The sequence below is a fragment of the Typopeltis vanoorti genome, chromosome 3 (genome assembly GCF_054136105.1).
Source record: "Typopeltis vanoorti isolate ZY-2024b chromosome 3, IOZ_Tvanoo_1.0, whole genome shotgun sequence".
Taxonomy (NCBI): Eukaryota; Metazoa; Arthropoda; class Arachnida; order Uropygi; family Thelyphonidae; genus Typopeltis; species Typopeltis vanoorti.
The window spans coordinates 18190177-18204860 of record NC_143551.1 but is presented as its reverse complement, the minus strand read 5'-3'; the positions used below and the strand labels follow the sequence as shown (position 1 = coordinate 18204860).

The 14684-nt window shown below is 35.4% G+C and overlaps 1 protein-coding gene across 2 annotated transcripts in view; it reads left to right on the top strand.

Moving 5' to 3' along the window:
* Tbc1d8-9 (TBC1 domain family member 8/9) overlaps window positions 1-14684 on the top strand; it is a 571393-nt gene that overhangs the window by 156619 nt on the left and 400090 nt on the right. For both annotated transcript variants that reach the window (XM_090415485.1, XM_090415484.1), the window contains exon 8: window positions 12266-12342. In XM_090415485.1, the coding sequence (XP_090271611.1) occupies window positions 12266-12342 (77 nt within the window). The remainder of the gene's footprint in view (window positions 1-12265; window positions 12343-14684) is intronic.

The following is a 14684-nucleotide window of genomic DNA, read 5'->3' as shown; positions in this document are numbered from 1 at the left end:
TTTGTGCTTCAACTTGCTTGGGGAACGAAGCTCTCTCTCTCTCTCTAGCCTGACACCAAAACCATTTAGATGCATTCTGTCAGTATTATACAAATCCTTCTTTCCGTCAAATATAGACCACAGATCCACAAATCCTACATCATTCTTTCTGCATAGCTTACATATTGATTTATTGGCTATCACTGCCCTCCTCCTCATTTTGCCTATATCATATTGTGGTCAGAGATTTACAGTCCTCACCTTCTCGCTCTTCATTTTTGCTTTGTCTAACAACTCCTTTACATCCTCCCTCATAGAATACTTCTCACCTCTCAGATCATTAGTTCCAACCAAGAGAATTAATTCTTTCACCTTACCTTTTTGCATCTAGATGGTGTGATTAATATCATTAATTTTTATGTCAGGGGAACATGATTTTGTACTCCCCTCATCATTGAGTCTCCATACATAATTTTTCTAGTTAACTGGTTTTTCTCATTTATATATGTGTGTACAAGTAGGCTAGTCATAAAGATGCTTTAAGTGAAAACTTTATTTTCTTATGTTTGGGTATAAGATTAAAACAAGAATGTAATTTCTTGGTTATTATAATTTATGAGGGTGGGCTGAAAAGTTCAAATTTCTTCAAAATTTGAACTTTTCAGACATCTTCTTATATATATATTCTAAAAGAAAAAGAACAAATTATTACAATTTGGTGAAACATGGGAGTTAAAGGGTTTAAGATATGTTATTTCTTGTGGCTATATCAGTTGCTTTAATATCATTTTTGTTCTAGGTGTTCAACAGTTTTCAGCCCCACCCCACCCTGTATACCCGATAACTAAGCAAAAAAACTTTCTACAGCTATCTGTGAAGATGTTCTTTGACATCCGAATTCCTCTGAGAATGCCAGAGTCCATTGATCAGAACACCTCAAGAAGGTGGTATTGAGCTGACCAGAAGTGGCTGTATTTGCACTTCACTAGTCTATTTATATAGCATTTTTGTTGTAGTAGAAGCCAATACAGTGTATAACTTTACACTGTATTGGCTAGGTCTCAAATTTAATGCCCCAGATTCTATTTTTTATTACCCAAAGTTTGAAATATTTAATGTAGGGAAAAAAAAAAGCTATTTATGGTGATGGAGCTGATCCTTTATAACAGCTAGGCTTAAAAGATAAATTTAGTAGGATTTTAATTGAAGGATATTAATTAACATAACTGTGTAAACGTTTTGAAGGTAAAGATGGTGAAAACTTGAATTCATTAGAGCCAGTGTAGTATGCAATAAAAGTGGTGAGCACAAGATAGGGACAACTGAGTGCTAGAAAATATATTAAAATAAACAAGCGGGAAAAACAGTGAAGAAAAAATTTAACACTGAAGTTATGTATTATGTAAATTTTAGATTTTGAAAGAACTGAGAATAAAATCCTGTTGTATACATAGTAAGCCAACAACAAACATGATGGATGGTAGCCGTTTCATTAAATGTCATCAGGTGAGAAAAGCTGAAAACTAACTGTGAGCTAGCTGCATTGTTTTTTGTAAAATATGGTATCAAACCTGATAAATCTGACCTTGCACAACATAGAATTGAAAATGCTAACCACCGGATTCAGTGGAATAATGCTACATAGATCCATATATAAACATGAATGTTTATATAGAGAAAGTGCTGAAGCCTTACTTCATAGACCTAATCTTAATTTAAATGACTGTTCCAGGAGTTTGGGAGATTGTCATCCTCAGTTGTATGGAATATACTTTGACTGTTATATATATATATATATATATAAATATAAATATAAATATATATTATTTTTATCTTCCTTATACCCTCTTTTACCTTGCGGTGTCGAGGGTCCATTGATCATCGGACCTCACTCCGTTTACAGGATAAGGTGGTCAGCCTTATGCCCCATTGTATCCTATGGCCTGTAGTGTTGAGTTCTCAAGGCCAGTTTGCCTGCTTTGCGGGATGAAAAACCCCAGAATAAACTGGAGAAAAAACCCTGCTGTCCACGCCCAAGACTGGCTAACTTGGCTATGGCTGAGGAAGATCCTTGAGCTCCTCACGTCACTGACGGGAATCGAACCTAGGACACAGGCATATGGTTGTGAAGTGCACAGCCACTAGGCTAACCACACAGACTTTATACAGGGTGTTCGGGATAAATTTGACAGTTTCGTAAGGAAAAAGAAAATCTTCTTTGTATCTATTAAATTTAATGAATTGACAAAAAAACATTACAGGCAGAGTTAATTACAATACTATCAACAAGATTTACTCAAAATAACCACCATTAGCATCGATCACAGCTTCAATTCTGCTTCGGAACCTCGAACAAGCTGATGCTACAGTCTCCCTGGGAAGGGCCGCAAAAACTGTTTTAATTTTATCCATTAACTGGGCTTTTGTATTACTGGAAGTGCGATTGGTGTCTTTTTCAACTGCGCCCCATACAAAATAATCCATGGGGTTAAGGTCTGGGGAGTTTGGAGGCCAAACATTTGGACTGGTGAAGTCGTAGAAATTTTCAGACAACCATTTTTGACTTTTCCCAGAGGTGTGGCAAGGGGCCGAATCCTGCTGCCATACATACGGCCTACCATTGGCTACCCTTGTTATCCAGGGCTTGACTACAGTTAGCAACTCCACGAACAAAGCCCGAATTCCAATGCCAGGGTTCTTCAACACCTGTTCCTGCAGATTTGCGAGGAATTCTGCTGTACGAACGCAATCAGATCGTCTGCTAGGGATCTTTCTTCTTGCTACATCCTCGTAGTCACCATTGCAAGTCTCTAGTTCATGCCTGATTGTTTTTACTGTATTCAGGGAACATTGGGCAGCAGTCGTAATATCCTTATTTTGATGGCGGGCACGAATCATCATGATACAAGTTATTCTCTTCCATGATTCAGGTGGGTTCCAGCTATCCATCCTTTCTGACATCTTGTATATGAATGAAGAAGGGTCCAAACTTTTAAATGAAGAGAAGTGTGTGTTAATACATGTAACTTACGGAAAAATATAATTAATTATAAATATGTCAAATTTATCCCGAACACCCTGTATATATATAAATATATATAAAGTATAAATATAATATAAGTATAAATATAATATAAAATAAAATATAATATAATATAAAATAAGTATAAGTATATATAAATATATATATATATATATATATGTTTTTTTTTTTTTTTTTTTTTTTTTGTTTGGGGGTGCTTAAGGGTCAAATCTGTATAACTGAGAGGAGACCTCCACATAACCTTTAAAGGTATGCAGAGAACCAACCAGGGCTTCTGACCTAATGTCCAATCCTCACCTTCTCGTGGTGCACCCTGTTGGGTATCTACTTGGATACTGAACGAACCAGGATGGGCTGGCAATTTGGGACTTAGCCGACCAAATTGTATTCTTATTGGTTAAACCAAAATAAAAAATGATGGTACAACATAACAAAATTTCATGCTAGATGGGGCGTCGCCCAGTTAAACAAGGCCCCCGTTGTTTTTGCCAGGGAACCAGGGCGAACAGCAAAAAGTCAGCTACTGAAACAAATCTGAAAACACACCCCAACTCAACATCATCAGAGTTAAAGATCGGTAGTGTCAGCATAAGAAGCCTGAATGGCAAAGAAATGGAGCTAGCTGAGGAATTATATAAGTACCAGATCGACATAATAGGGGTGTCTGAAACAAAAAAAGACCAAAACTGGTGAGATCTTTCTGAGCAATAAATACAAAATGTTTTATTCAGGCAATGACATTCAAGGAAAAGAAGGAGTAGCAATAGTATTCAACACAAAATACGAAGCTAATCTTCTTGAATGGCAGGCAGTCTCAATTAGAGTAATGTGGGCAAATATGAAAATGGGTAACTGGACAATGAGACTTATTTCTGCCTATGGTCCCAAAGAAGGTTCTACTAAGGTAGAAGTGGAGGAATTTTTTGAGGCTCTAGAGAAAACAACTGACACAATGAAAAAGGAAAAGTTGGTCCTTGTTGGGGATCTAAATAGCAGAGTAGGAAATGATTGTGAGACATACAAAAATATTTTGGGAAAATTTGGAGAAAAGAGCAAAGCTAATAATAATGGCAAATATCTGTTGGATTTCTGCTCAGGACATGGACTGGTTATTACTAACACCATGTTCCAACATAAAAATGTGCACAAATTCACCTGGAGAGAAGACGCAAGGAAAAAGAAAAGTCTCATTGACTGTGTTATTATTGATAGTGATGTTTTCTCCCTGGTGCAGGACACCAGAGCGTACAGAGGATTTGAAATTGGAAGCGATCACTATTTAGTCTTGAGCAGGATAAAATTGAATTTCATATTGAAAAGAATAACGTGTAAGAAAGTTTTAAAGCGAATAAAAGTTGAGCAGCTCCCAGATGTGAACTGTAGACTAAAATACACAGATTATTGAAGAAAAAATTAAACAGTTTGAGAACAGGAATCAAACCTTGGAGATTCAGTGGCAAGCCTTGAAGAAAGCTCTGATTGATTCAGCTAGAGAGGCATGTGGTGAAGTTGTCTGCAAGGATAGAAAAATTAGAACTCCATGGTTGACACAGGAAGTTAAACAGGCAGTGAAGGAAAAAAAGAAAGCATATCAAAAGTTCCTGTCAAATAAGTCAGCTTGTGCTCTTAGAGAATACAGAGACGAATGCAAGAATGCTAAACACTATGTAAAACTAGCTAAACAAAAGTCATGGGAGGACTTTGACAAGAATATAGAAAATAAATATCAAGAAGGTGGCAAATTATTCTGGAGGTTGTTGAAGATGCTTAGGAATGGAGGAAAGAGTGCTGTAAAAGAAGTTAGAGATGATAAAGGTGACATGAAAATGGAAGAAAAAGATATCCTTGAAGTATGGAGTAATTACTTTGAAAAACTGCTAAGTGAAACAAGCAGTGATGACAGCACAGTGGTAAAAAACACTGACCAGGCATGCAGTCAGGAATACTTATCCATACTTAAAGTAGAAAAAGCCATCAAACGCTTGAAATGTGGAAAGGCAGTAGGAGTAGATGATATTCAACCAGAAATGCTAAAGTATGGTGGTATAAAAGTCTTACAGTGGCTGCACTGCATAGTTCAGAAAGCCTGGACAGAGGGAACATTTCCCAACAGAGGGAAATGATTGGAGTAGAGCTCTCATAGTACCCATATATAAAACGGGAAATAAAACTGAATGTGAGAATTACAGAGGTATTTCTCAACTAAGTGTTCCTGGCAAGATCTATGCAAGTATACTTGAGAAACAATTGAGAAGAATTGTAGAAGAAGAGCTGGGTGAAGAACAAGCTGGATTCCGGCCAAATAGAGGCTGTCAGGAACGATCTTCACTTTACGACAAATAGCGGAGAAATCATGGGAATATAACAAAGATCTCTATTTGAGTTTTGTCGATTTGGAAAAGGCATATGACAAGGTGCCAAGAGAGAAGCTAATCAATACACTACAGTTATATGGTGTCAGTGGGGCATTATATCAAGCAATACTTAGTCTTTATTTGAGTTGTAAGTCAGCAGTTAGAATTGAAGGAAGTACAGGAAGATGGTTTAATGTTAAATCTGGTGTGAGACAAGGATGTACATTATTCCCCTCTGTTATTCATTATCTATATGGATCACATTATGAAGGAAAGTGGTATTAAACATGATATCAAAATTGGAGATGTTAATGTCAGCTCTTTGCTTTATGCGGATGATGTTATACTTCTGAATAAATCCGCTACAAGTCTGCAAGATTCTCTGACTAAATTGAATAACTGTTGTAATAGATATGGTATGAAGGTCAGCAATAAAAAGACAAAGACAATGAAAATAGGCAGAATCATTGAAAATGTCAACTGTGTTGTGAATGGAGTACCTGTAGAACAAGTAAAACATTTCAACTACTTAGGCACGATTTTTAGTGAAGATGGTAAATTAAATATAGAAAGAGACAACAGAATCAGCAAAGCTGTTATGGTGGGAAGTCAATTGAATAAATTCATATCGAATAAGAGATAAAATTAGTCAGAACACTAAATTAGCTGTATACAAGACAGTGTTCAAACCAGTTTTAACTTATGGATCTGAGAGCTGGGTCAGAAGTAAAACACTTCACCAAAGACTAGAGACCGCAGATATGAGAGTCCTGAGAAAGATTATAGGCGTGAACAGATGGCATCAATGGCAATATCATATTAAAAACGAGGATATTAGGAAAGAACTTGACATTGTCAGCATCCAGGAATGCGTTAGCAGAGCTAATCTCAGGTGGTATGGTCACTTAAATAGAATGGGAGAGGAAAGATTAGCAAAACAAGTGTACTCTGCCAAGTTGGCAGGAAAATGACCCAGAGGAAGACCAAGATATAGGTGAATTGATACGGTACAAAGTGCCTTAGACGATAGAAATATAAGTTCTGATAATGTTGGAGTCTTGACAAGTAACAGACCGATTTGGAGGAAAATTGTAGATAGGAAGTTAGTAATGTAATTTTTTCATGTGGTACTATCATATCCTTTACACCCCTTGAGGGTACATGGCAGGAATTTGATGATGATGATGATTATTTTGATTTCAGCCCATTAGTTTTAAGCCATGAACGTACAAAACGTTCTTATGTGCATTCTATAAAAGATGTACTTTTGTACGTCAGAAGATGTACAAAAGCTGAGTGAAGTCATAATATATTGAAATGCATCAATTTTTGGTCACACCAGATGGCATGATACATCACCCCATTTGAAAATTGCAACTTTCGATGGTGCTGAGCTAGCACATTGTGTGTTTTGGTTTGAGAAAAGGAGGTCTGTAATACAAGTTCAGAGGAATTTCTACAATATGAAAAAGAACCCTCCTAGTAGGCACAAGAATTTTGTGGAAACGGGCTGTTCTGTGCATCATCCAAGGTCAATGTCAAGGCCATGCACTGCCGATGCTGTTGTGGAAGAAGTTCAGGAAAATTTCCAGAGAAGCCCTGGAAAGTCAATCAGATGGGCATCTTATGGGAATCAAATTGGAATTCCACATATGACTATGATGTATTTTATGACAGTATCTACATTTAAGGCCCTGCAAATTTATCCTAATTACATATTTGGTTTATTTATTTTATTTTATTTTTAAATATCGAAACCTGTGATGAGATCATAATTAAAAGAAACACACGTATTATCCACAGTGAAAATTATTTAATTGTAAATATTTTATCCTGAATATCTTAGAACATCATCAGTACAGTAGTTTAAACAAATAAAGAATAAAATACGGTTAGGGTGCATGATTACAATAGAATCTCATTAAACATGCGCAACGTGTTACAGAAGTTAAAAAAAAAAAATAATTATTATTATTTTACACAATTTTGCATGACAAAATTTTTAGGAATAGTAAGAACGTTGTTGCGGTTTAAATTTGGTCTGTGTAGTAGGGCTTAAGAACTTTCTTTATATAAACGTTCATGTTTATATAGAGATCTATGTAAAAGTTTTGACTTTTCCCAATGGATCCTATGGCTTGGATTTTCAATTCCGTGTTGAGAGAGGAGAGATTTCTGCGGTTTAAAAAGACAAATGTAGTCTTGATGTTCCTAGATGCTTTTCTGAATAGACCTACCTGTCTGTCCAAAGTAAGACGATTTGCATGAGCATGGAATCTCATAAACACCAGGCAACATCAAAGGTGAGAGTTTGTCCTCAGGAGAAGGTAACAAGTTGTAAATTTCGTTGATAGGTTTGTAAGTAGTGGGAAAATTGTATTTCTTCATAATTTTAGAAAGACGTTCGGAGATGCCTTTGACGTAAGATATGGGAATCTTATGGACTTCTCTGATTTGATGTGTGGGAAAGTGACAGATATGTCAGGATTTCTGTAGTATAGAACAAATTGAGGACTTTTTGGACACAATAATTTTCAGTGACTAATGCACTTTTCATGTAAGTAGACAAGTAAATACAACCGCAGAATTTGTGGAAGCAAAAATCCATGTGGCATCGTAGAACATGTTCGTAGCACCCCAAAAACTAACGTTTTTTGTGCTAAGCAAGAAGAAAGTGTATGCATCCTTCGTTTTTATGGAGTCTACCGTTACTGGTGGTGTGTATTGGACATACTGCAAAGGTACTTAACACCACAATTAGACGACGATGACCACAATGGACGCTTACATTTCCAGCAAGATGGAGCACCTCCTCATTACTGAGATGTAAAGTCATGCCTTGACACCCATTTTTCAGGCAGTTGGATTGATAGAGGAGCGCCTGTAGCATGGCACTGTGTTCCCCGACCTTACACTGTTAGATTTTTTTCTTGTGATGCTTTCGAAAGATCGAGTGTTTTTACCACCACCACCACCACCAGCAGCCAATTTGGATGAGCTGTATTCCAGAATTACTTCTGCCATTGCCAAATAATCTCTGCCATGTGTAGCAGGAAATTGTTTACAGATGGGACCTCCGCAGAATTACTGGAGGCAGTCATATCGAATTTTAACTGCTGTGTTGAAACTTCAAGTATTACACTACATTTATACAGTAATAAAAATTGTTCATCTATCACTATTTTAATTCAAAGTTGTATATATCCTTTTGAAACACCCTGTATGTGTAGAGAGATTCCTATCTAGGCATGTGCACTACTGTTTTTTAATTCAATTCCTGTTGTTGCTCGAAAATGTGCTGATGATATTTTATGATACGTAAGACATAAAAAATATTTGCATAATAAAAAGTTATTTACTGTGGTGAATACCCCACAGGTTTCACTATATAAGAAAGTGTTAGGAGGAGTTTGGTTGGTTCAAGAGTATTCGAGAATTGGGCTGGTTTGAGAGTATAGGGGAGTAATTTATTTTGTTTTGTTGCCATGAAGGGGGGGGTATAGTAAATAGGGTTTATGCCACATTGAGTAGTTATTATTACTAGCGATTCAGAACGACGTAGTTTGTATTCGTTTACCTGGAAATCGATAATAATAACCATTTTGATTTCAGAGGTATGCTTAGATTGGATTACATGCAAGGATATTTCAGTAGTGAGATTTTTGTTGTTTCTGGTATGTTTTGTTTGTGTTTTTAATTTTGTGGTGAAAAGTAGATAGGTGTGGAGGATATTACAATCTCAACAGTGTTCAATTGAGTGAGACTTAATAGAACGATTGGTGGAACCAGTATAACAAGTGTCACATCCTAACTGGCAGTTGAATTTATAAATTACATCATGGCATAGTAACATGTTGGCCTGAGTTATTGTGGTTCTATGTTTTAGTAAATTTTGTAGTTTTTTGTTAGTAGTAAAGAAAAATCTGTAAGTTTAATATTCATTTTATGGCTTTGTAGATGTTTTGGATATCTATTGGAATTTTAAAGCTATATGTAATGTTGATATGCAACTTTGAGAAGAAGACATGATTTTATAATGAGTGAATAGTGTAGTCTGAGTTACTTGGATACAAACGAAAGCTGAGGTTATTTTTCAAATGAGTAATTTCTTAGTTTAAAGCAATATAGGTGTTAATGAATTCTGTTAATATGACAGATTTTTTTGACACAGCAAGGGTAAAAAGAGGTGAAATGCAAATAATTTCCAATGTTTGTAAGTTTGTGGTATACTTTGGTACTTATATGATGATTGAATCAAATGAGGGTCAGATTCAAGAAGTTTATGGTTTTATTTTCTTCGTATTCAACTGAGAATTTTAATATGTGGCTAAAGTTGTTGAACGAATGAACTAACTGTAGTATTGCATTGACATTACCTATGTGCAGTACATTATCCATGTATCCACTGTAAATTTTCCAAAATTTGAGAAATTTTAATTTTAAGGCTAGCCAACAGCACCCATAGTAGGACTTTAGTCTTTATTTATTCTGTCTAATTTCTTCCACTTATTGTTTCTTGTGTGTTTTTGTGTGGCTATGTTAAAATTATTACAATTTTAACATTGTATTCCTGTTGTCTGACTGAGATGAAATATCGAAATTATGTTTAATTATTGAAATATTGTTTAATTATTTCTATTTGTGCTATAATTTATTCCATTAAAGTGCAGCACGAATGTAAACTAGCACCTAACCCTAAATACTCACACATACAAACAAATGGCAGCAAACTGAAATGCTGCACATAGATTACAGATTCTTCTCAGTAGTATTCAAGGAGTCAGCTGAAATGATAAAACACCCTCAACAGTGCAACAAGAAACAAGGGATGCCTCCATCAAGTCTGGTCTTCTCTCATTAAACACAATATGCATGCAATTGCCAGTAATTCACAGAAAACCACAAAACAGCAAATATCTTCATAGCATATGCATCGATATCTACATCACCTTTATCAACTATTGCTCTCTCCAGTTTTGTATCATCAGCAAATAACTGAATATCCTCCTCTTAAATCTTTCCCTATGTCATTGATATACAAAGTAAAGAGTAGTGGCCCTAGTAATAAACCTTGAGATGCTCCACTAGTCACCATCATTCTCATAGATTCCACTCTGCCATATACTACTCTCTGGTGTGTCTCCCCCTCCCCCCATCCATGTGATATTCTGTCATATGCCTTGGCAAAATTCAGCAGTATCATTGTGTAGCCATTACCTTTATCCAGTTCTGCTCTCACTTTATTATAAAATGTGAATAAGTTACTAAGACAGGACCTATCCTTTATAAAGCCATACTGCCCATTGTTGAATATTGTAGGGTAAATTTGATTCTTGGGTTTATTGAATTTTTTTCAACAAATTCATGGAGATTGGACAAGGAGGAGTTCCATACAACAAACACATCATCAACATATCTGTACCAAATCGATGGTTTAGATGAAAAAATGTTGAACATTTTTTCATCTAAACCATCGGTTCAAAATGTTCCATAAAGTAATTAGCTAGAGTTTTGGAAAGTAGAGGCCTCGTAGCTGCTCCCTCTATCTGTTTGTACGGTTTGTTCTGGCAGCTAAGGTATCCTGAATTAATTACAAAGTCAGATAATTTTAAAATATCGGGGAAAGTCATTATCAATCACATCTGCCAGAGGGATATTTGTAAAGAGTGAGATGTATCAAAACTTACTAAAAGATCTGTGGGTTGTAAGGATAATCCTGAAATTTTATTCTTAAAATCTATTGAATTTTTTATGAAAGAAGCAGCATTTCTAGTAAATGCAGAAAGAAGATTAGATAGGTATTTTGAGACTTTATATATTGGACATCCTATACAGTTCACAATAGGTCTTAAGTGCATTTTTTTTAATGCAATACAGTCTTGGAGAAAAAACATGATGAACTTTCAGCCTTTTTACTGTTTCTTCATCCCAAGGATGAACTTTGTCCAAGAGGCTGTTAAGTTTATTGATTTTTGATTGAGTTGGGTCTCCATCAGTGCTTCTGTACCTAGAATGATCTTGATTAAGTTTAAGAAGATTAAGTTTTCTAAAATAATTGTTCTTATGATGAACTACAACTGCTCGATCTTTGTTGGCCTTAGTAATAATTATGTTTTTATTACATTTTAGAGAAGATAAGGCCTGAAATTCTTTTTTTAGATATATTACATTCAGGAGATATTGATTGAAATAAAATAATTTAGCAAGTAAAATAGATTTCAAGCACCATTTTATTTAAATCTTTAAATTCTCTAAGAATTTTACAAGTAAAGACATTTAAATTAAACGTAAGTGATTCTAGTAATAATATTTTATGATGAATTGTTCCTCTTACATCTCATATTAATATATATATATATTTTACTTCATGTCTTGTTTTCTCTCATTAAACACGATATCCATGCATTTGCTAGTAGTTTGCAGAAGACCACAAACCAGCAAATACTTTATAGCAAATGCATGCTTTCCATTGTTTTCCAGTATTTCATAGAAAATGTTATCCCTTCATAATTGGATTTTTATTTTTTTAGTTTTAGTTTATTCACTTATTTCTCTTTGATGATATGAAACACATGAATTTCACAAAACTAGTTGAGTAATTAATCAACTGTTTCAAATTCCAGCTGTTTTATGCAATAAGAATACCAGCAACACAATTGTATTATGTCCTCACTCCACAGAAGTCTGTGTAGCGATAATATCATTGACTGTACACTTATTACCATAGCTCCTTACCAATTACCAATAAAGAAATGTTATTTTAATGTGATTCCTTTAATTTGACTGCTACTTACATGAGATACTAGCAGTATTTTGTGTAAGTAGCATTTGTAATGTTTATGATACTCCAGTGTAATTTTAGCAATTATATGTTTTTTATTTGTTTTAGCATTATTTTTCAATGTTTCTGAAGACAGATGAGACATTTAGTTTAATGGAACAGTTGGTCAATTTAGCTATGAAGCAGTAAGTTATTTTATCACCTTTTTTGCCTTTAATTAGTACATTTGTGCTAGTTTTTAATTTGAAAGTTCTTTGTCATTTGCTTTTATTTTAAATATTGGATGAATGCAATTAACATGCAAGCTGAGCTAATTGTGCAGTGCTATTGTGTTTTCTTATGTTACTTACCTTTCCTTAATATTTACTTGTAAATTCTACCAGTTTAGGCAGAGGATTCCACTCTCTTCTTTTCATTAATTATTACAGTAATTTTTATTTTGATTATTATTATCATTCTTATTAACACCATACTTCCAAGGAGTCAAAATACTCATTGCAGGAGGCAACCACTGTTACACACAAAGCCCATCAAAACTATGCCTTAAACTCATGCAATGTATATCTGCATTCAACACAATGTCAGGCAACCCATTCCACTCACCAACCACTCTCCATGCAAAGAACCTGCTTGCACCCTCCTTATGTAACCTCAAGGGATGTCTCCTTGTTCTGAACTCCCCTTTTCCCATTCTATGAAAAATTTCTTCCAAATTAACTTGGTAACAACCCTTTACCAACTTAAATGTTTCAATCATATCTGCTCTTTTCCTTCTATTCATAAGGTTTTGCAAACTTCATTCTCCCTCAATCTGGCTTCATACCCCAAAGACCAGTAACGACCTTAGTCAGTCTTCTCTGGACACTTTCCAATATATCTTCATCACAAGGAAAACCAGAGGACCAAAACTCTGCATCATTGCCATAATCTGATGTGATGTCTTCACAACTTGTGCAGTGTGACCTCTGAACTTCAGATCCTCATCTATCAACACTCCAAGGTATCTTATCTCCTCAACTTCCTCCAAAACTTCCCCATCAGATGTATACTTTGCATCCCATTGTTGCCTACAAAATTTCAGAACCTTGCACTTTGCAACATTGAACTGACAGTTCCATATTGTTGCCTACTCACACAATCCATTCATGTCCTCCTGTAAGGGTACAACATCTGCTTGATTCCTCATCACTCTCCATAGTTTTGCATTATCTGCAAACAGTTGTATATATCACCAGTTAATTATCCCAATATCATTAATATACAAATTAAATAACAATGGTCCCAAAACAGACCAATGTGTACACCACTAGTGACTTTTATCTTTTGAGATAGTGCCCCCCACCTCCACACACATACAACTTGCTGATACCTATCTGATATCCAACTCACTAGTCTGTTATCCAATCCCATTTTATAACTGTGCCATTGTTCAATACATTTTCAATACATAAACGTTGCTGATGAGCACAAATACCACTGTTATTATCCCACTTTTGTATCTCTCTCTCTCTCTCTCTCTCTCCCCCCCTCCAATACCTTAATTAAAATTCCAAATATATGGATCACTCTATAATTTGTTGCCTTAAACTAATCACTGCCTTTTGTGAAATGGAACAATTTTGTCCTCCTTCCACTCCTTTGGGATTTGTGCTGTTTCAAGACTTGTTAAACAGATAGGCCAAAGTTGATGCTAACTCCTTGGAACATTCCCTTAAGACACATCATCATCATCATCATCAAGTCCTATTGCCCTGTTGACACCTGTTTTACTTAACTCCTCATATACGTCTTGTTTGCTCACCATTAATTCTTCTCTCATTTCATTTTCTGCACTTTAGCTTCTGATATCACACTTAAAATGAAACACCCTGATGAACTATTTACTGAACACTCAACTATGTCTTCTGCAGAGACATTGTTGAATACTAGTGTTCCACTTTCATCCATTAACATCATCTTACTATAATCATTCTTCTTTCTGCTTGCCACATATGTAAAAAAAATCACGAGAGTTTTTCTTAGTCTGATTTGCTAATTTCTGCTTGTACTGCTCTGTTGCTCTTACCAAAGTGGTGGACAAGGATCTGAAGTTCAATTCTCATATTGCACAAGTTGTGAAGAAATCACACGAGATTATGGCAATGATGTTGAGGACCTTGACATGTAGAAATAGAGGTTCTGTTTCCATTGTGTAAAGCCATGATTTGGCCTCATATGGTTTATTGTGAAGAGATTTAATTCCATGGCTTTCCTGGTTCTGATGATATATTGAAAGGGTCCAGAGAAGACTGACCAAGATCATAACTGGTCTTAGGGATGTGGGATGTGAAGACATTGAGGGGATGCAGTTTTCAAAGCCTTGTGAATAGGATGAGTTGGTAAATTGTTGTTACCAGGTGAATGTGGAAAAAATTTTTCATAGAATGGGGGAAGGGGGGTAAAACAAGGGGACACACCTGGATGCTGTATATAAGGAGGATGGGAGCAGGGGCATAAGGAGCTGTTTCTTTACATGGGGAGTGGTTGG